The sequence below is a fragment of the Salmo salar genome, chromosome 09 (genome assembly GCF_965601325.2).
Source record: "Salmo salar chromosome 09, fSalSal1, whole genome shotgun sequence".
Classification (NCBI taxonomy): domain Eukaryota; kingdom Metazoa; phylum Chordata; class Actinopteri; order Salmoniformes; family Salmonidae; genus Salmo; species Salmo salar.
The window spans coordinates 145,978,745-146,002,127 of NC_138299.1; the positions used below are offsets into that span (position 1 = coordinate 145,978,745).

General features: G+C 43.9%; 1 protein-coding gene across 2 annotated transcripts in view; it reads right to left on the reverse strand.

Moving 5' to 3' along the window:
* LOC106613128 (calsyntenin-2) overlaps window positions 1-23,383 on the reverse strand; it is a 443,615-nt gene that overhangs the window by 82,919 nt on the left and 337,313 nt on the right. For both annotated transcript variants that reach the window (XM_014215083.3, XM_014215084.3), the window contains exons 6-8: window positions 5,145-5,330; window positions 1,661-1,918; window positions 1,258-1,379 (exon numbers count right to left, since the gene is read on the reverse strand). In XM_014215083.3, coding sequence (XP_014070558.2) covers window positions 1,258-1,379; window positions 1,661-1,918; window positions 5,145-5,330 — 566 coding nt within the window. The remainder of the gene's footprint in view (window positions 1-1,257; window positions 1,380-1,660; window positions 1,919-5,144; window positions 5,331-23,383) is intronic.

Genomic DNA, 23,383 nt, shown 5'->3' on the forward strand with positions numbered 1-23,383 from the left:
ATAATGTAATGTGTCATTTTGGAGTCACGTTTACTGTAAATAAAAATAGTATTTGTTTCTAAACGCTTAAACATTTGTGTGTGTGTGTGTGTGTGTGTGTGTGTGTGTGTGGGGGGCAAATTGACAGCAAGAAGCCCAACAATTGACGCATGATAATACTTTGGAACAGATTTCCAGTTAAAATCACTTGGAGTTGATTTGCTGGTCTTTTGGAATTGGAGTTTTGTTTATTTTCAGAATTGACTGGAATTAAAATGAAATTGACCCCAACCCTGGCCCCAGTTGTAACAAAGCTGGTTAATGTAGACGGCGCTGGGCACAAAGGAGCAAGAAATAAACACAGGAAGAGTAACTAGATGACTCCAGTTGAGAGAGATGTGGAGAGACAGGCAGCCATGTCTTGTCTAACTGTGTTCTGTTCCGGAATGTTACAGAACTTCTTCAGGCGGTGACTCACAAGAGGTCAACCCCGGTCACAAGGTCACGCTCTGACCCCCTGTCCTTCCTCCAATCACAGCCAGTGATCTGTCCTCAAATTACCCACTAGCCCCCGCACTCTGCCTCTCACCGACCCGGCCTCAGCTGCACGTCTCTTTTGTGCAAACAGAGAGCTGCGTTCAGGGTCTGGAGACTGACAGTTAGCGTGACCTGGCCGACCTTGAGACAGACTCACCTCCTCAAGCGAGAGGGAGCTGCTGCTGTCACTGTACATGAACACACACACACGTCAGCCCGCTAGGCTTGCCCAAGAGTCAGTGTATCTCCAGACAAACATATCCTCACCGCCATCTCCTGTTCATCCCCGGAGGAACCACGCGCGCACGCACACGCGCACGCGCACACACACACACACACACACACACACACACACACACACACACACACGTCAGCCTGCTAGGCTTGGCCAAGAGTCAGTGTATCTCCAGACAAACATATCCTCACCGCCATCTCCTGTTCATCCCCAGAGGAAACGCGCACTCACGCACGCATGCACGCACGCACACACACTGGTGTACTTTCAATATACAGATGGTCTTCATATGTCTAGGTCTAAAACGGTCTCAACTGCTCTGTGCATCGAGGCTTTTAGAGAGGTTCTAGGATGAGGACTTTAGGTGTTGTGGTCAGTCCAGGCCATTTGAACATCACATCATGTTTCATAGACAGCATGCTCGTAAGGACAAGTTGTCCCTCTTTAGTGGTACAGTCCATTACAAATGAATATCACGGATGGACACAGTCTACTGTGTAGCCTACCTGATCCAGTTTCCAGTGAAACTCTGCAGGTCTGAAGGTATCCACCTGGATGAAGTCTCTCCGGAGCAAGAAGACCAGACGACAGTTATGGACGTAAAGGGAGTAGTGGTGTCTGTTCATCTCTGGAGAGGGGATGAGGAAAGAGAAGAGCACGTCAAGGTAACACAGCTTCCCAAAAATTACCAAAACGTTTGATTTAAGACACCTTCTCTTAAGTGAAGATAAACCCATTCTAGTCAGTAGACCACACCCCTTATCGATAGGTCACACCTACCACCATTAGAACACATCCATTCAATGTTCCCGCCCCTCTCCACACAGCCCTTCCCACTCTACTTCTCTCCCAGCCACACCTCTCTCTTCCCTCCTACCTTCCCTCCTACCTTCCTTCCCCTCTTCTAACCTGTCTTATCAGAGTTGCAGAGCAGGGTCTCTTTCTCCGCCCTCAGTCCAGGATTGGGTCCATGCTTCATCCACGTGGCGACGGTGAACTGATCAGTCAGGTTCTGTGGTACCACCTGGTCCGGAATCTTCGCCGCTTGCCGCCCGTCAAACCGGAAGATGAGGTCGCTGTCCCGCTCACTGTCCGTCACCAGGGACGCCGTCCAATTGGTGGAGGCACTGGGGGCGGGGAGAAGGTCTGTGCTGCCTGACGAGGCCCCTGGGTAATTGTTGCCGTGGGAACAGATAGGGAAGCCCAACAGCAAAGAAATAGAAATCAACACAGATATACAGATGATTCAGACTGACCTTGGCTATGATCACTTATGAATAAGCCAAACTTCCAGGCTTAATGTATAAATCGATGTTCAGAGATTGATAGTGGATGTGAGTATTGATTTGTGACAAATTAAACAGACTTTCAGAGGTAGGAGTGGATGAAAGTCATCATAAGAAATGGCCATGCCTACAGTACATACTGCTTTATCTACCTCCATGGACACTAAGAAACCTACAGAACACCATAGTAAAGGAAAGAAAGAAGGGATGGCTGGAATTCATTTCATGTTCTGTGTTTATAACGAGTGATAATTCCCCACACAGCCAATCAGACAAGCTATTACAGAGGAGAGACTGTTTTTTGATCCTTTCACAGGAAAATAAAAACCGATCAGTCAGAACATCCATCAAATCAATGTATCCTCTTTCCCTTTCTCCCCCTCTCTCATTCTCCCCTTCCTCTCTCTCTCTCTGTGTCTGTGTTTTCTAAGCTCACTCCATCATTCTCAACATCTTTTTTTTCCTGAAAGATTCTTGTTTTGTCAATGTCTTCTTGATAAACATAATTCTCGCCTTGTCACAGTGCTCCTCTGCAGCACTAACATGCCCCCACTAAAATACAGCTCTATTGACTTTTGTGCCCTGCCACTATAATAGTAAAGATCTTAAGTAATGCCTTATTACACAGGCATAGCACATTAATAAATGGTTTATAACAGCTATGACACAGTGATGGTGGTACCTCCAAAACACAGCAAGGCTCCAAATAAAACACATTGATACAATATGATCCATCTCTCTGCTATATCTCTCCTTCCAGACAGACAATTAAAACATGCATCTGTTCATTTTATGCTAATAACAGAACATTAGAGTATTAATTAATGATTTTTTTCCCTGCCTGTCTTTAAAGTCTGTTTCTCCCTGACTGCTTTTCATGGCTGTGTAGAGGTTTTGACTTGCAGTGATTAGATTCTGGGAGTAAATAGATGCGCGGTGCCCTGCCACCGCCGTCACCACCGCCACCGCCGTCACCACCGCCCACAATTCTGTTTGCAGATGTCTTTGTACATTATCTCAAATTGATTGTGCTTTAAAAAAGCAATTACAATTTATTCTATTTGGTATCAGATAATGATTCTGGGAGGCTTTGAAAAGGCTCTTTAGCAGTAAACCATGCATACAGAGGGAACTGGGAGGGAGTTATCCATTCAGATAAGGGTCTGACGATGACTCCCTCCACCCCCCACCACCACCATACCTTGCTGTGTGCCGAATGAAAGAGTTAGCGGCGGCGTTAGAGCTGATGTTTCTCTGTCATGTTCTCTGTACAAACACGGAGGTGTAGACAGGCTCTTCACTGAGGAGACAGCTAGCTCAAGCAGCTAATACTTTCGCTCTGTCACGTCATTAACAGCAGCAGAGCTTAAAGTCTGCATTCTGCTACCTTCATTTAACACAGCTTTACCAACAGACAAGAGAAAGAAGACCTGGTCTGGGGAGTTTAACTGGTGTTTTATTAAGTTCTCTACAGTCTGATGATTTTTGGAGTGGCTTTGTTCTATTATGCAACGAATATCTAATTGTGAAATGCTTCGACTAACCTATGGCCATTTATAGAGAAATACACTATACAAAAGTATGTGGACACCCCTTCAAATTGGATTTGGCTATTTCAGCCAAACCCGTTGATGACAGGTGTATAAAATCACCCACACAGCCATGCAATCCCCATAGACAAACATTGGCAGTAGAGTGGCCTTACTGAAGAGCTCAGGGACTTTCAATGTGGCACCGTCATAGGATGCCACCTTTCCAACAAGTCAGTTAGTCAATTTTCTGCCCTGCTAGAGCTGCTCCGGTCAACTGTATGTGCTGTAATTTTGAAGTGGAAACGTCAAGGAGCAGCAACAGCTCAGCCGCAAAGTGTTAGGCCACACAAGCTCACAGAACGGGCCCACAGAGTGCTGATGCACGTAGCTCGTAAAAATCATCTGTCCTCGGTTGCAACATTCACTACGAGCTCCAAACTGCCTCTGGAAGCTACGTCAGCACAAGACCTGTTTGTTGGGAGCTTCATGAAATGAGTTTCCATCAGTGGTGCAAAGTACTTAAGTAAAAATACTTTAAAGTACAACTTAAGTAGTTTTTTGGGGTATCTGTACTTTACTATACTATTTATACTTTTTTTTAACTTTTACTTCTACTTCACTACATTCCTAAAGAAAATAATATACTTTGTTTGTAAATGATGCTGAGTGTTGGAGTGTGCCCCTGGCTATGAATGTAAAAAATTGTTTTAAAAATTGTGCTGTCTGGTGTGCTGAATATAAAGAATGTTTTATTATTTATACTTTTACTTTTGATACTTAAGTATATCTTAAATATTACATTTACTTTTGATACTTAAGTATATTTAAAATCAAATACTTTTTTTTACTCAAGTAGTATTTACTGGGTGAATTTCAACTTTGACTTGAGCTATTTTCTATTAAGGTATCTTTAGTTTTACTCAAGGATGACGATACATTACTTTTTCCACCAATAGTTTCCATGGCCGAGCTGCCGCACACAGCTTAATATCACCATGCACAATGCTGGAGTGGTGTAAAGTTCGCCGCCATGGACACTGGAGCAGTGGAAACGCGTTCTCTAGAGTGATGAATCACACTTCACCAGGACAATGCTACCTGCCCCAATGCACAGCGCCAACTGTAAAATTTGGTGGAGGAGTAATAATGGTCTAGGGCTGTTTTTCATGGTCTGGGCTAGGCCCCTTAGTTCCAGTGAAGGGAAATCTTAACGCCACAGCATACAATGACATTCTAGATGATTCTGTGCTTCAACATTGTGGAAACAGTTTGGAGAAGGCCCTTTCCTTTTTAAGCATGACAATGCCCCCGTGCACAAAGCGAGGTCCATACAGAAATGGTTTGTCAAGATCGGTGTGGAAGAACTTGTTTGGCCTGCACAAAGACCTGACCTCAACACCATCGAACACCTTTGGGATGCATTGAAATGCCGACTCCCAGAAGAGTGAAGGCTGTTATAGCAGCAAAGGAGGGACCAACTACATATTAATCCCATGTTTTTAGAATGAGATCTTCGACGAGCAGGTGTCCACATACTTTTGGCTATGGAGTGTATCTATCCCATGAGGTGCGTACCACAGAGTTTTTGCAGGGACTTCTCAGAGTAGGTCTCCCGGTCGCAGCCCTTCCCAATATGGCTGGTCTGTAGTTCCACCGTGGTCCTCACTGAGGAGAGAAGCCCTCCACACGTCTCCAGATTCATCTTGGGAAACAGCTGTTTGCTGCCTGTGCCTGGCTCATAGTCCACTCTTTTGTCCCAGCCTAGGAAAGACACAAGACACAATTGTTAGGAGTGGGGGAGTGTGTGTGTGTGTGTGTGAGAGAGAATGAGAGAGAGAGAATGAGAGAGAGTGAGAGAGAATGAGAGTGAGAGAGAATGAGAGTGAGAGAGAGAGAATGAGAGAGAATGAGAGAGAATGAGAGAGAATGAGAGAGTGAGAGAGAATGAGAGAGAGAGCATGAGAGAGAGTGAGAGAGAATGAAAGAGAGAGAGAGCAAGAGAGAATGACAGAGAATGAGAGAGAGTGAGAGAATGAGTGAGAGAATGAGAGAGAATGAGAGAGAATGAGAAAGAGAGAATGAGAGAGAATGAGAGAGAGTGAGAGAGTGAGAGAGATCTTGGGGTGTGAATATGTGGACCTTTGAGCAGAACAACAGGTGAACAACAGGCATTGTCTGAAGCCCTGACCTATTTTTGTTTCAGATTATGTTAACTTCGACTCATTTCTCCAGATTTCCTTGTGATTTTCACATGCGTGGTATTGTGCCCATTCCTGTCTTGTAGGTCCCCCATAAAAATGTGACAGTCCATTTCAGAGTTTTATGTGGTCAATAAAATGTCTAATAATGTGAATCAATGGCGCTATCCACTGTACAGTACTGGGCTCACTAAATCACTATGACATGAATAAAATGTAGAGTGTTCAACCAGACCATCTCTCTCACAGTTCAGTGTGTGTTTGTCTGTCTTCTAGTCACCTTGATTACTGCATGATTTTGTGGGTTCAGTATGGTGTGTGTATTTGTGTGCTTTTCAGTTTGGGTATTTTGATACGCACTGCATTTCTATGTGTGTGTGATCGTGTGTGTGTGTGTGTTAATGTGAGTGGTGCGCTGTGTGAATTCGTAGTGTCTATTCAGCAGTGTGTGTAAGAGAAACAGGCAGACAGAGAGAGGCAGGTAGAAAGAACCAGGCAGGCAGAGCTGAACATAAACCTGAGCTGAAGGTAACACTGATTGGATAAGAAGGGAATCAGCTAATTGCTGCCCTCTGGACTGTTAAATCTGTCATGTTCACTTCCTCAAACTCTCTCTCTCTCTCTCTCACACACACACACACACACACACACAAACACACACACACACACACACACACACACACACACACACACACACACACACACACACACACACACACACACACACACACACACACACACACACACACACACACACTCCTTTATTCTACATTTCTTGCTTTTTATCAGTTCAGAAAATGACTTGGCAAGCCCAAATTCCTCATCATATAGTAGTGCTGAGTGATTGGTTCTATTTGATTTTGGTTCAGTTTCGGTTAGATTCTAAAAAAAATATTCAGATGTTTTATTTGAGGACATTATTATTTAATTCCAAATCATCATCTCATTTCTATAGAGCTGCAGCCTATGCTGTCTGAAAAAAACTATATTTTAGTAGTTCTTCAAAGTAAATAAGGCATACTTTCATGACTTCTAAATACAAACTAGGCCTACAGTAAATCATGTATTCACAGGTAGAGATTGAATTGAATGTATTTTGGGTAACAGACATATACAACAAAATGTACAATGTGGACCCAGAGAACATCACTTGAAAGTACTAATTAAAACGCTTGTATCCAAAGTAGCGCTTGATGGTAAAAACAATAACACATATAATGATTAAAAGGCAAGACAAAATTGCAAACAATCATAAATACATTAATTTAAATTGACATCCTAAAAAGTGACACTATTCACTGCACTTCTCCCTAACCTTACAAATCAACCATATTCATTTCACATTAAACAATCTATTACAGTTTTTCCCAATTGCTAAAACACAATTTTGCAAACTAGGCTGGTTTTATCAAAATACTTAACACAATTCACAAAACCACACACCCAAACTGCAAAATACCTCATATATCCTGCAAAATGAAGCACTGCGACCAAAACTACATATAGGATTATCAAAATCAAACGCTTGCACAAAATGGCACACACTTCATTCATATTACCAGATTTTTGTCTAAACAACTACACACTGTTGGGCATAATGAAAAGCACTCTCATCTTTAGTATGCTTTGCCATAATACTAAAATAGTTCAAATTGTAGAAAATTCTTCAGATGCACAGAAATATTTGCAGATACACACACATGCTGTTGAAACATTTTATTTTTTATTTTTCACCAAACAAGTCAGTGCAACATATGCACAGCAGATATATTTACATTGGACTGAACAAAAATATGCTCACAGAAAAACAGTCAACTGAAAAAGAAAATTGCAGAAAAAATATATATAAAAAAAAAGAGGCAAGAAAAATAATTAGGCAGCATCTTGCAGCACAGCTGGGTCTGGCCACAACGCCTCGTCCACATCACACGCAATATCTTCCCTTGCCAGACATCGAGGGAATCGCACCCACATCAATCTCATCACATGCCTCTTCCATAGCCTGCACAAGAGGCATGCGCACAAAGGGCTGCCGGTCGTATACCTTACACCGCCATGCCGAAAATAACTCTTCTATAGGGTTCAGAAATTGTGAGTATGGTGGGAGGTATTGCACGAGAAATGGTGGGTGGTCAGCAAACCAGTTTTGGACTGAGGCTGCACGATGAAAGCTCACGTTGACCCATACTACAACGTACCGGGTTCTTTGATGGTCTGCATCATTCATACGCTCTGGTGGTATGAGAACGTTGTGGAGTCTGTCCAGAAATGGGAGAATATGGGCTGTGTTGTATGGTCCAAGGTTGGCATGACGGTGGAGGACACCATGCGTATTGGAGATGGCAGCACACATTGTGATGTTCCCACCACGTTGGCCAGGAACATCTATAATGGCTCTGTGGCCAATGACGTTTCTCCCCCTTCTTCTGGTCTTTGCTAGGTTGAACACAGCCTCATCTATAAAGATGAACTCATGTGGGATTGCATGAGCATCCATTTCCAGAACTCCCTGAAAACAAAGAACAAAAGCAGTCAATATGGTGTTATCCAGTACACTGGGAAACAATGTTGCGTGTAGTGTACTGCAGTCAATATTGTACTTACATCCACATATGCTCGTCTGACCTCTTTGTTTCTTTGAGAGTTTCTCTCAAACGGCACCTTATAAAGTTGTTTCGTTCTGATTTGGTTTCGCTTGAGAATGCGAGCCAATGTGGACACACTGACTCGTTGAATGTTGTTGAATATGGTGTTGTCTTGGATGATGTGGCTTTGAATTTCACGTAATCTGATTTCATTATTTTCCAAAACCAAGTTTACAATGGCAGGTTCCTGTACCGCGGTGAACATTTGGCCCCTTCCTCCACCATGGTTGCGTCTCTCAGTCCTTTAGAAAAACAAAAAAACTAAAATATAGGGCTTGGACAATGCAGCCTAAAGATATTTCCCCCACAGTAGAGTAAATTCTACAGGAAATTTGTGCAGTTAGTGTATGACATCAGCCATTCATGAAGTAAACAGGTGTCACCCAACTGATACACTATGACATGGGATGTACTACATAGTGTGAAATACATTTTTGTTACATACATGTACTCCAGTCTACATGTCCGGATGACACAGGCGACAGGAAAACGGCTCAAGTTGGTCTGCACTCTCTGTCCAGCCTCTCGCATTGTCAGTCCATGGTTGATGACATGATCAACTAAGGTTGCTTTGATTTCATTTGAAAGTTGTTGTCTTCTTTGGCCATGAACTCCTCTACCAGCTTTTACCCCTACCTCTCACTCTTCCTCCCCCTCTCATTCTCACCCTCCCTCTTCCTCTCTCTGCAACGGCTTCCATTGTTGTTGTAAAACAAAAGGTGCTCACCTGTGGTCTTTTCATAGTGCTTACTTCCTGATTGAAGTGGTAACAATTAACCATTGAGGTGTTTGGCCAGGTGGTACATGTATTGGCCAATTAGCTCATGTAGTGTCATTTTGAATGGCAGTGTTTTGAAATGGCAAACATGTGACTTTATGTCAGATTGTCATGTCTTATGCAGAGAACCGTGTACAGTCCGTTTAAAAAGTGCCATTTTTAATTGCAAAATGTGTGTAAAGCAGAAATTGTGTTTAGACTTGGAGACTTGAGAAGAGGTTTTGCTCACTGTTCGTCAGTTTAAATAATTGTGCTGTGCATGTCATTTTAGTGTGTTAGCAATTGGAAAAAACTGTAATTGCACATCATACCGATCCTTCAGATAAATACACCTGACCAGCAGTAGGAGGCACAAGGGGCAGTGGAGTGGTTTCTCTTAGATAACCATGTCGAAATGAAAATGTCTGCCTGCTTTTTAAAGATTCATTTCGGTTAATCACTCAGCACTATCATATAAATTCATATTCCTGCTCATAAAGGTTCCTATACAGACTCATTACGACATGACCATACTCATATAGAGGATGATTGAGGTCAGTGATGGCAACATGGTGAATGTGGGGCCCTGCAGGGACTCCGTGTGACTGAGCTGTTCCATTTGTGTCCCTGCTAAATAATTTACTTCCATTCATGAGGCACGGCATGGCGCCGCTGCTCGCTCTGCCTTGCACCATGCTACAAAAACAAACACGTACACACAGACACAGACACACACACACAGACAGAGACACACAAGCAAACACACACTGCGAATCATACTGTTAGCGGTAGTGTGAGTTGCCGGTAATAGGAAGCTATTCCGTCTCTGCAGAGATCTTTCTTTTCCACAGTATGCACACTGCAGGACTCACTGAGGGAGAGAGGAGAGAGCAATGTAGTGAACATTATGCCATAATCCAATCTGTGTATTCATACTGTAGCCGGATGGCGGGAGGCATATGCCATGTGAACTATGTAATGGAGTGATATGCCATGTGAACTATGAAATGGAGTGATATGCCATGTGAACCATGTAATGGAGTGATATGCCATGTGAACTATGTAATGGAGTGATATGCCATGTGAACTATGTAATGGAGTGATATGCCATGTGAACTATGTAATGGAGTGATATGTCATGTGAACCATGTAATGGAGTGATATGTCATGTGAACTATGTAATGGAGTGATATGTCATGGGAACTATGTAATGGAGTGATATGCCATGTGAACTATGTAATGGAGTGATATGTCATGGGAACTATGTAATGGAGTGATATGCCATGTGAACTATGTAATGGAGTGATATGCCATGTGAACTATGTAATGGAGTGATATGGCATGTGAACTATGTAATGGAGTGATATGCCATGTGAACTATGTAATGGAGTGATATGCCATGTGAACTATGTAATGGAGTGATATGGCATGTGAACTATGTAATGGAGTGATATGCCATGTGAACTATGTAATGGAGTGATATGCCATGTGAACTATGTAATGGAGTGATATGCCATGTGAACTATGTAATGGAGTGATATGTCAAGTGAACTATGTAATGGAGTGATATGTCATGTGAACTATGTAATGGAGTGATATGCCAGGTGAACTATGTAATGGAGTGATATGGCATGTGAACTATGTAATGGAGTGATATGCCATGTGAACTATGTAATGGAGTGATATGTCATGCGAACTATGTAATGGAGTGATATGCCATGTAATGGAGTGATATGCCATGTGAACTATGTAATGGAGTGATATGCCATGTGAACTATGTAATGGAGTGATATGTCATGTGAACTATGTAATGGAGTGATATGCCATGTGAACTGTGTAATGGAGTGATATGCCATGTGAACCATGTAATGGAGTGATATGTCATGTGAACTGTGTAATGGAGTGATATGCCATGTGAACCATGTAATGGAGTGATATGTCATGTGAACTGTGTAATGGAGTGATATGCCATGTGAACCATGTAATGGAGTGATATGTCATGTGAACTGTGTAATGGAGTGATATGCCATGTGAACTGTGTAATGGAGTGATATGCCATGTGAACCATGTAATGCCAGCATACTTCTGATTTAAAGTTCTACTAAAGTATACGAATGCCCCAACCTCAGTTCTTATTAACTTAAGCAATCTAAACAGAGGGATGTTACAGAGAGGAAGGAAACAGGTTCAAATTTATTTATTTTTACTATTTTCTATTTGGAGAAAGTGAGATACTGTATAGAGAAGACGCACTTTTTAACTCTGGAATGTTGGAAATAGGCTCGTAAGTTAGCATTTTACAGTAAAGTCTACACCTGCTGTATTCGGCGATTGTGACAAATACAATTTTATCCGTTTTTTATTTGGAAACCTGTGTGTGTGTGTGTGTGTGTGTGTGTGTGTGTGTGTGTGTGTGTGTGTGTGTGTGTGTGTGTGTGTGTGTGTGTGTGTGTGTGTGTGTGTGTGTGTGTGTGTGTGTTTTAGTACTATATCTCTTGACGCAATGATGAAAATAATCATGGCCTCCAAACCCTCAAGCTGCATACTAGACCCTATTCCAACTAAACTACTGAAAGAGCTGCTTCCTGTGCTTGGCCCTCCTATGTTGAACATAATAAACGGCTCTCTATCCACCGGATGTGTACCAAGCTCACTAAAAGTGGCAGTAATAAAGCCTCTCTTGAAAAAGCCGAATCTTGATCCAGAAATTATAAAAAACTATCGGCCTATATCGAATCTTCCATTCCTCTCAAAAATTTTAGAAAAAGCTGTTGCACAGCAACTCACTGCATTCCTGAAGACAAACAATGTATACGAAACGCTTCAGTCTGGTTTTAGACCCCATCATAGCACTGAGACTGCACTTGTGAAGGTGGTAAATGACCTTTTAATGACGTCAGACCGAGGCTCTGCATCTGTCCTCGTGCTCCTAGATCTTAGTGCCGCTTTTGATACCATCGATCACCACATTCTTTTGGAAAGATTGGAAACCCAAATTGGTCTACATGGACAAGTTCTGGCCTGGTTTAGATCTTATCGGTCGGAAAGATATCAGTTTGTCTCTGTGAATGGTTTGTCCTCTGACAAATCAATTGTAAATTTCGGTGTTCCTCAAGGTTCCCTTTTTTAGGACCACTATTGTTTTCACTATATATTTTACCTCTTGGGGATGTCATTCGAAAACATAATGTTAAATTTCACTGCTATGCGGACGACACACAGCTGTACATTTCAATGAAACATGGTGAAGCCCCAAAATTGCCCTCGCTAGAAGCCTGTGTTTCAGACATAAAGAAGTGGATGGCTGCAAACTTTCTACTTTTAAACTCGGACAAAACAGAGATGCTTGTTCTAGGTCCCAAGAAACAAAGAGATCTTCTGTTGAATCTGACAATTAATCTGGATGGTTGTACAGTCGTCTCAAATAAAACTGTGAAGGACCTCTGCGTTACTCTGGACCCTGATCTCTCTTTTGAAGAACATATCAAGACTGTTTCAAGGACAGCTTTTTTCCATCTACGTAACATTGCAAAAATCTGAAATTTTCTGTCCAAAAATGATGCAGAAAAATTAATCCATGCTTTTGTTACTTCTAGGCTGGACTACTGCAATGCTCTACTTTCCGGCTACCCGGATAAAGCACTAAATAAACTTCAGTTAGTGCTAAATACGGCTGCTAGAATCCTGACTAGAACCAAAAAATTTGATCATATTACTCCAGTGCTAGCCTCCCTACACTGGCTTCCTGTTAAGGCAAGGGCTGATTTCAAGGTTTTACTGCTAACCTACAAAGCATTACATGGGCTTGCTCCTACCTATCTTTCCGATTTGGTCCTGCCGTACATACCTACACGTACGCTACGGTCACAAGACGCAGGCCTCCTAATTGTCCCTAGAATTTCTAAGCAAACGGCTGGAGGTAGGGCTTTCTCCTATAGAGCTCCATTTAAATGGTCTGCCTACCAATGTGAGAGACGCAGACTCAGTCTCAACCTTTAAGTCTTTACTGAAGACTTATCTCTTCAGTAGGTCCTATGATTAAGTATAGTCTGGCCCAGGAGTGTGAAGGTGAACGGAAAGGCTGGAGCAACGAACCGCCCTTGCTGTCTCTGCCTTGCCGGTTCCCCTCTTTCCACTGGGATTCTCTGCCTCTAACCCTTTTACAGGGGCTGAGTCACTGGCCTACTGGTGTTCTTCCATGCCGTCCATGGGAGGGGTGCGTCACTTGAGTGGGTTGAGTCACTGACGTGGTCTTCCTGTCTGGGTTGGCGCCCCCCCCCTTGGGTTGTGCCATGGCGGAGATCGTTGTGGGCTATACTCGGCCTTGTCTTAGGACGGTAAGTTGGTGGTTGGAGACATCCCTCTAGTGGTGTGGGGGCTGTGCTTTGGCAAAGTGGGTGGGGTTATATCCTGCCTGTTTGGCCCTGTCCGGGGGTATCATCGGATGGGGCCACAGTGTCTTCTGATCCCTCCTGTCTCAGCCTCCAGTATTTATGCTGCAGTAGTTTATGTGTCGGGGGGCTAGGGTCAGTCTGTTACATCTGGAGTATTTCTCTTGTCTTATCCGGTGTCCTGTGTGTATTTAAATATGCTCTCTCTAATTCTCTCTTTCTCTCTTTCTGTCTTTCTCTCGGAGGACCTGAGCCATAGGACCATGCCTCAGGACTACCTGGTATGATGACTCCTTGCTGTCCCCAGTCCACCTGGCCGTGCTGCTGCTCCAGTTTCAACTGTTTTGCCTGCGGCTATGGAACCCTGACCTGTTCACCGGATTTGCTTGTTGCACCCTCGACAACTACTATGATTATTATTATTTGACCATGCTGGTCATTTATGAACATTTTAACATTTTAACATCTTGACCATGTTCTGTTATAATATCCACCCTGCACAGCCAGAAGAGGACTGGCCACCCCTCATAGCCTGGTTCCTCTCTAGGTTTCTTCCTAGGTTTTTGGCCTTTCTAGGGAGTTTTTCCTAGGGAGTTTTTCCTAGCCACCGTGCTTCTTTCACATGCTTTGCTTGCTGTTTGGGGTTTTAGGCTGGGTTTCTGTACAGCACTTTGAGAATATCAGCTGATGTACGAAGGGCTATATAAAAATACATTTGATTTGATTTGAGTGTGTGTGTGTGTGTGTGTGTGTGTGTGTGTGTGTGTGTGTGTGTGTGTGTGTGTGTGTGTGTGTGTGTGTGTGTGTGTGTGTGTGTGTGGACGTGTTTAACTATACTTGTGGGGACCAGAAGTCCCCAAAAGAATAGTTAACAGACAAAAACTGGGGACATTTTGTTAGTCCCCACAAGGTCAAATTCTATTTCTAGGGGGTTAAGGTTTAAGGTTAGAATTAGTGTTATGGTTAGAATTACGTTAAGGGTTAGGGTTAGGAGCTAGGGTTAGGTTTAGTGTTAGGAGCTAGGGTTGGGTTTAGGGTTAGGAGCTAGGGTTAGGTTTAGGGTTAGGAGCTAGGGTTAGGTTTAGGGTTAAGGTTAGGTTTTCGGGTTAAGGTTAGGGTTTAGGGTTAGGGGTTATGGAAAATAGGATTTTGAATGGGACTGAATTGTGTGTCCCCACAAGGTTAGTTGTACAAGACGTGTGTGTGTGTGTTCCTCATAGATGCCCAATAGATGTTACACTGTAATACACTGACTCATGGATGTTACACTGTAATACACTGACTCACATATGTTACACTGTAATACACTCTCATAGATGTTACACTGTAATACAAGGACTCATAGATATTACACTGTAATACACAGACTCATAGATGTTACACTGTAATACACTGACTCATATATGTTACACTGTAATACACTGACTCATAGATGTTACACTGTAATACACAGACTCATAGATGTTACACTGTAATACACTGACTCATATATGTTACACTGTAATACACTGACTCATAGATGTTACACTGTAATACACTGACTCATAGATGTTACACTGTAATACACTGCCTCATAGATGTTACACTGTAATACACTGACTCATAGATGTTACACTGTAATATACTGACTCACATATGTTACACTGTAATACACTGCCTCATAGATGTTACATTGTAATACACTGACTCATAGATGTTACACTGTAATACACTGAGTCATAGATGTTACACTGTAATACACTGCCTCATAAATGTTACGTTGTAATACACTGACTCATATATGTTACACTGTAATACACTGACTCATACATGTTACACTGTAATACACTGACTCATAGATGTTACACTGTAATACACTGACTCATAGATGTTACACTGTAACACACTGACTCATAGATGTTACACTGTAACACACTGCCTCACAGATGTTACATTGTAATACACTACCTTATAGATGTTAGACATTCAGTGTGCTTTCACTGCATTCACTATAGCAATACTTCTACATTCTTATCCACCAGCACCATGCCTCTGTTTCCTACAGCACCTCTGTTTTCCACTGCTAGGGATTGTAGAAAAGAAAAAGAGAGAGAAGGAGGGAGAGGGAGATACTGTAGAGAGAAGGAGGGAGAGTGAGATACTGTAGAGAGAAGGGACAGAGGGAGATACTGTAGAGAGAAGGAGGGAGAGGGAGATACTGTAGAGAGAAAGAGGGAGAGGGAGATACTGTAGAGAGAAGGAGGGAGAGGAAGATACTGTAGAGAGAAGGAGGGGGGGGATACTGTAGAGAGAAGGAGAGTGAGATACTGTAGAGAGAAGGAGGGAGAGTGAGATACTGTAGAGAGAAGGAGGGAGAGTAAGATACTGTAGAGAGAAGGAGGGGGAGATACTGTAGAGAGAAGGAGGGAGAGGGAGATACTGTAGAGAGAAGGAGGGAGAGTGAGATACTGTAGAGATAAGGTGGGAGAGTGAGATACTGTAGAGAGAAGGAGGGAGAGGGAGATACTGTAGAGAGAAGAAGGGGGGAGATACTGTAGAGAGAAGGAGGGAGAGGGATATACTGTAGAGAGAAGGAGGGAGAGATACTGTAGAGAGAAGCAGGGGGGAGATACTGTAGAGAGAAGGAGGGAGAGGGAGATACTGTGGAGAGAAGGAGGGAGAGGGAGATACTGTAGAGAGAAGGAGGGGGAGATACTGTAGAGAGAAGGAGGGAGAGGGAGATACTGTAGAGAGAAGAAGGGGGGAGATTCTGTAGAGAGAAGGAGGGAGAGGGAGATACTGTAGAGAGAAGGAGGGAGAGGGAGATACTGTAGAGAGAAGGAGGGAGAGGAAGATACTGTAAAGAGAAGGAGGGAGAGGGAGATACTGTAGAGAGAAGGAGGGAGAGGGAGATACTGTGGAGAGAAGGAGGGAGAGTGAGATACTGTAGAGAGAAGGAGGGAGAGGGAGATACTGTAGAGAGAAGGAGGGAGAGGAAGATACTGTAGAGAGAAGGAGGGGGGAGATACTGTAGAGAGAAGGAGGGAGAGTAAGATACTGTAGAGAGAAGGAGGGGGAGATACTGTAGAGAGAAGGAGAGGGAGATACTGTAGAGAGAAGGAGGGGGGAGATACTGTAGAGAGAAGGAGGGAGAGGGAGATACTGTAGAGAGAAGCAGGGGGGAGATACTGTAGAGAGAAGGAGGGAGAGGGAGATACTTTAGAGAGAAGGAGGGGGGAGATACTGTAGAAAGAAGGAGGGAGAGGGAGATACTGTAGAGAGAAGGAGGGAGAGGGAGATACTGTAGAGAGAAGGAGGGAGAGGGAGATACTCTAGAGAGATGGAGGGAGAGTGAGATACTCTAGAGAGAAGGAGGGAGAGGGAGATACTGTAGAGAGAAGGAGGGAGAGGGAGATACTGTAGAGAGGAGGGGGGAGATACTGTAGAAAGAAGGAGGGAGAGGGAGATACTGTAGAGAGAAGGAGGGAGAGTGAGATACTGTAAAGAGAAGGAGGGAGAGGGAGATACTGTAGAGAGAAGGAGGGAGAGGAAGATACTGTAGAGAGAAGGAGGGAGAGTGAGATACTGTAGAGAGAAGGAGGGAGAGGAAGATACTGTAGAGAGATGGAGGGAGAGTGAGATACTGTAGAGAGAAGTAGGGAGAGGGAGATACTGTAGAGAGAAGGAGGGAGATACTGTAGAGAGAAGGAGGGAGATACTGTAGAGAGAAGGAGGGAGAGGGAGATACTGTAGAGAGAAGGAGGGAGAGGAAGATACTGTGGAGAGAAGGAGGGAGAGTGAGATACTGTAGAGAGAAGGAGGGAGAGTGAGATACTGTAGAGAGAAGGAGGGAGAGGAAGATACTGTAGAGAGATGGAGGGAGAGTGAGATACTGTAGAGAGAAGTAGGGAGAGGGAGATACTGTAGAGAGAAGGAGGGAGATACTGTAGAGAGAAGGAGGGAGATACTGTAGAGAGAAGGAGGGAGAGGGAGATACTCTAGAGAGAAGGAGGGAGAGGGAGATACTGTAGAGAGAAGGAGGGAGAGGGAGATACTGTAGAGAGAAGGAGGGAGAGTGAGATACTGTAGAAAGAAGGAGGGAGAGGGAGATACTGTAGAGAGAAAGAGGGAGAGGGAGATACTCTAGAGAGAAGGAGGGAGATACTGTAGAGAGAAGGAGGGAGAGGGAGATACTCTAGAGAGAAGGAGGGAGAGGGAGATACTGTAGAGAGAAGGAGGGAGAGGGAGATACTGTAGAGAGAAGGAGGGAGAGGGAGATACTGTAGAGAGAAGGAGGGAGATACTGTAGAGAGAAGGAGGGAGAGGGAGATACTCTAGAGAGAAGGAGGGAGAGGGAGATACTGTAGAGAGAAGGAGGGAGAGTGAGATACTGTAGAAAGAAGGAGGGAGAGGGAGATACTGTAGAGAGAAAGAGGGAGAGGGAGATACTCTAGAGAGAAGGAGGGAGATACTGTAGAGAGAAGGAGGGAGAGGGAGATACTCTAGAGAGAAGGAGGGAGAGGGAGATACTGTAGAGAGAAGGAGGGAGAGGGAGATACTGTAGAGAGAAGGAGGGAGAGTGAGATACTGTAGAAAGAAGGAGGGAGAGGGAGATACTGTAGAGAGAAAGAGGGAGAGGGAGATACTGTAGAGAGAAGGAGGGAGAGAGGAGTGGTAGAGAAGGATTATAAATATGTGAGGTAGATCATGTGTCACTGTTGCCAGTTTTCCATCCAATTGGCGACAGATTTTCATGCAAATAATTCTAAAATCCACGTGAAGAAAATATGTGCATTTCCACCAAACAGAATTGTTGTGGACAAAAATCAGTGCGTGATGACATAGTACACAAAAAAATGACTTTTTCACATGTGGTTTCGTGTATCGGATAAAAATAAAAAATTCAGTGTGTTTCCATGGCATTTTCAACTGTGCCAATAGTTTGTTACAGAAACTGATGCATTAAATAGCAAATGTGCCTACTGTGGTCTTGGCATGTGCTCTCTAGCAAATAGCTCGCAGATACAGTGTGACTAGGCTTTAAGGTTAGGCAAGTCTACATGATGAGATTATCATGGATCATCATGTCACCAGAATAAGACTCAATATGTATTGGAAAGGAGCATCAAGCTCATCACCGTGCACTTTCACCACCCTGTGAAGAACATCTTATTTCATCTGTAGCCTAATAAACTGCATGCTTCCTGAGTCGTAGTGGGAGGACCACACACTATATCAGTTTACTTTGATTTAATGGTTATTATATGCTGTAATTATTTGCGCATAAAGGCGTTTCCACCACCATTTCTCGCATAATTTATATTACAGACACAAAAAGATCCCACCACGTCAAACGAACAAATCATCTGTTGGCATTTATAAAACGTCCTGTTTCCATCACAGCTGTCGTGCATTACTGGCATAAGAGCTGTGGATGGAAACGTGGATACTTTCAGACAATTTTGTTACTGAGAGTTGAGACTGAGCGGTGTGTGTGTGTGTGTGTTTATGTGTCTGAGTCAATGTGACTGTCAGTGTGTGGGTCAGTGTGTGTGTGTGTGTGTGGGAAAGTTGTAGGAATGTTGACAATGTGCTTGAGTGTGTCAGGGACCATCCTATTTATAAGTCTCCTCAACCTAGTCCTTCCATCAACCCAAGAGAATTTCCATTTTAAAGAGCACTCTCCCCCTCTTTATCTTGTCCTCTCCCCCTCTTTATCTTGTCCTCTCTCCCTCTTCATCCTGTCCTCTCTCCCTCTTTATCTTGTCCGCTCTCCCTCTGTATCCTGTCCTCTCTCCCTATTTATCCTGTCCTTTCTCCCTCCGTATCCTGTCCTCTCTGCTCTTTATCCTGTCCTCTCTCCCTCTTTATCTTGTTCTCTCCCTCTTTATCCCGTTCTCTCGCTCTCTTTATCCTGTCCTCTCTCCCTCTTTATCCTGTCCTCTCTAGCTCTTTATCCTGTCCTCTCTGCTCTTTATCCTGTCCTCTCTCCCTCTTTATCCTGTTCTCTCGCTCTCTTTATCCTGTCCTCTCTCCCTCTTTATCCTGTCCTCTCAAGCTATTTATCCTTACATTTACATTTACATTTAAGTCATTTAGCAGACGCTCTTATCCAGAGCGACTTACAAATTGGTGCATTCACCTTATGATATCCAGTGGAACAACCACTTTACAATAGTGCATCTATGGGGGGTTAGAAGGATTACTTTATCCTATCCTAGGTATTCCTTAAAGAGGTGGGGTTTCAGGTGTCTCCGGAAGGTGGTGATTGACTCCACTGTCCTGGCGTCGTGAGGGAGCTTGTTCCACCATTGGGGTGCCAGAGCAGCGAACAGTTTTGACTGGGCTGAGCGGGAACTGTGCTTCCTCAGAGGTAGGGGGGCCAGCAGGCCAGAGGTGGATGAACGCAGTGCCCTTGTTTGGGTGTAGAGCCTGATCAGAGCCTGAAGGTATGGAGGTGCCGTTCCCTTCACAGCTCCGTAGGCAATCACCATGGTCTTGTAGCGGATGCGAGCTTCGACTGGAAGCCAGTGGAGAGAGCGGAGGAGCGGGGTGACGTGAGAGAACTTGGGAAGGTTGAACACCAGACGGGCTGCGGCGTTCTGGATGAGTTGTAGGGGTTTAATGGCACAGGCAGGGAGCCCAGCCAACAGCGAGTTGCAGTAATCTAGACGGGAGATGACAAGTGCCTGGATTAGGACCTGCGCCGCTTCCTGTGTGAGGCAGGGTCGTACTCTGCGAATGTTGTAGAGCATGAACCTACAGGATCGGGTCACCGCCTTGATGTTAGTGGAGAACGACAGGGTGTTGTCCAGGATCACGCCAAGGTTCTTAGCACTCTGGGAGGAGGACACAAGGGAGTTGTCAACCGTGATGGCGAGATCATGGAACGGGCAGTCCTTCCCCGGGAGGAAGAGCAGCTCCGTCTCTCCATCTTCTCCTTCATACCTCTACCTCCATCGCTCTCTCTCCGCTTTCAAGACTTTATGTTGAAGCTTTCGTGTTAAAAGGTGTCTTCTTTTTATTCTTGAGTGGAGGAATTGCTCTTAGATTTGGTTGCGTGCCAAAAAGCTATCAATGGGAAACATGGTGCTACAGGAGAGTTGAGCCCTAGAAACCAACCCAAAGTTGAAGACACGAGTAAAACGAGACAATGTTTTAGCCCTCAAAACAGAAAACATTGAGTAAAATCTTTAGATAATAAGCCGCTCTTCAGTAAAATGTGAACACCTGATTCACCGATCAAATCCTTTACATCCTGTGCCTTCTTTGTTGATACCACTCGAGTCATAAGAGCTTAACATTATAAAGGTAATATCCAGGTTCTGGTAAGCTTAGATCTGATTGTTCAAACTCTCTATTCAAAGTTTAAGTAGAGAGCTGTAATATGACAAAATAACGTCTTGCTGCAGAACCTTCCATTGACTACAAATTATAAGAACAGATAACTTTGGGGTTATACAGTAGGTTAGCAGAATGTGTAATTTAGCCTATTAAACACTAAAACAACTATGATTCAAGTGTGAATTAGGCAGCTCTGATGCCGAAAAATAAAGAAAATGATTTCCTACTTCAACCATTTTTATTTTTGCTAAGTATATCTTCTGTAGTTCCAATAGTTAGCTACATCGCTACATGTCAACCAAAAGTAATTAACTACTAAAAACACTATCTAGATTTGATTTTAGTTCTACCACCAAGCTACAGCAAAATGTAATTCAATTACTAGTTGAACTACATGTAGTTTACTACTCCCCAACACTGGTAAATATCCTCTATCAGTCTCACCTTGGAGCATCACTTCCCCGGAAACTCCAATCTCAACATGGAACAAACTCAAATCTTCAATTGGATTCTGGGATTGTAATCACTCTTAGAGGTGTGTGAGTGTGTGCATGTGATTGCTGGTGTGTGTGTGTGCAGTTGTGCAAAGTACTTAAGTAAAAATACTTGAAAGTACTACTTAAGTAGTTTTTTGGGGTATCTGTACTTGACTACTATTTACATTTTTGACAACTTTTGCTTTACTACATTCCAAAATAAAATTATGTACTTTTTACTCCATACATTTTCCCTGACACCCAAAAATACTCGTTACATTTTAATGGTATCTGTACTTGTGTCACGACTTCCACCGAAGTCGGTCCCTCTCCTTGTTCGGGCGGCGTTCGGCGGTCGACGTCACCGTTCTTCTAGCCATCGCCGATCCACTTTTCATTTTCCATTTGTTTTGCTTTGTCTTACACACCTGGTTTCAATCCTCCAATTACTTGTTCATTATTTAACCCTCTGTTCCCCCATGTTTGTTTGAGAGTAATTGTTTATTGTATTGCGGTCCGAATTTGTGGCCTAGTATTTTAACTACGTGTATTGTTATATATTTGAGTAAAATTGCTTTCATTACTCACATCTGCTGTCCTGCGCCTGACTCATCTCACCAGCTACACACAGACGCATTACAACTTGACTATTTATATTTTTGACAACTATTGCTTTACTACATTCCAAAATAAAATTATGTACTTTTTACTCCATACATTTTCCCTGACACCCAAAAGTACATGTTACATTTTAATGCTTAGCAGGACAGGAAAATTGAGCCTCTGATCTTGAGGACTCACAAAACACATGCTTCGTTTGTAAATTATTTCTGAGTGATGGAGCATGCCCCTGGCTATCTGTAAATGAAAAAAAAGTGTAACAAATGCGCTGAGAGTCGGGAAGCAAGTACAGGGAGTGAATACGTTTAATAAATAACCGGAACAGGAAACCAGGAACAAGAACCATGCACAGACATGAAAACAGAGTCAATAACACCTGAGAAAAGAACCAAGGGGAGTGACAGATAGGGAAGATAATCAAGGAGGTGATGGAATCCAGGTGAGCATCATGAAGCGCTGGTGCGCGTGACAATGGTGACAGGTGTGTGTAATAATCAGCAGCCTGGTGACCGAGAGGGGGTATACGCGTGGCTCCAGCTGCAGGATGCCGACAAAAGGGACGATCCCTGGGATCAGGAGCGGATGGGTCACCTCTGCTGAAGCGGGGGAACCTGTCGAGCCAGCTCAGGCGCGGCAGCCTGGCAACCTAGATCGCCGAAGAAGGAGCAGACGAAACAGTACCCCCTCTCCGACACACGACTCCAGCCGCAGTACGCCAACCAAAGACACGATCCCGGGGATCTGGAGCGGACCAGTTGCCTTCCGCCGAAGCACAGGAACCTGGTAAGCAGCCTGAAGCGCCGGAGACTGGTGAGCCAGGCATGGCATGGGAGCCTGCCGAGCCCACAGCGTCTTGAGAACCTGACGAGCAAGCTAAGGCATGAAAGCCTGACGAGCTAGCTGAGGCATCCTCGGTAGACTCGGCAACAAACGCTTGACCCGTCAACCGAATCTTGACACCCCGATGTACCGGCTGAGGCATGAAAGCCTGATGAGCCGGCTGAGGCGTCCTCAGTTGCTCCGGCAGCAGAATCCAGACCCAACGTCACCTCCAACACAAAAACAATTAAAAAAAACAGTGAGTGTTTAATAAATAACCGGAACAGGAAACAAGGAACATGAACCACGCACTGACATGAAAACAGAGTCAATAACACCTGAGGAAAGAACCAAGGGGAGTGACAGATATAGGGAAGATAATCAAGGAGGTGATGGAGTCCAGGTGAGTGTCATGAGGCGCTGGTATGTGTGACGATGGTGACAGGTGTGCAGGATAATCAGCAGCCTGGTGACCTAGAGGTCGGGGAGGGGGTACTGTCACATATACTCCCTCTCGGCCTCTAGGTCATCAGGCTGCTGATTATTACGCACACCTGTCACCATTGTCACGCGCACCAGCGCTT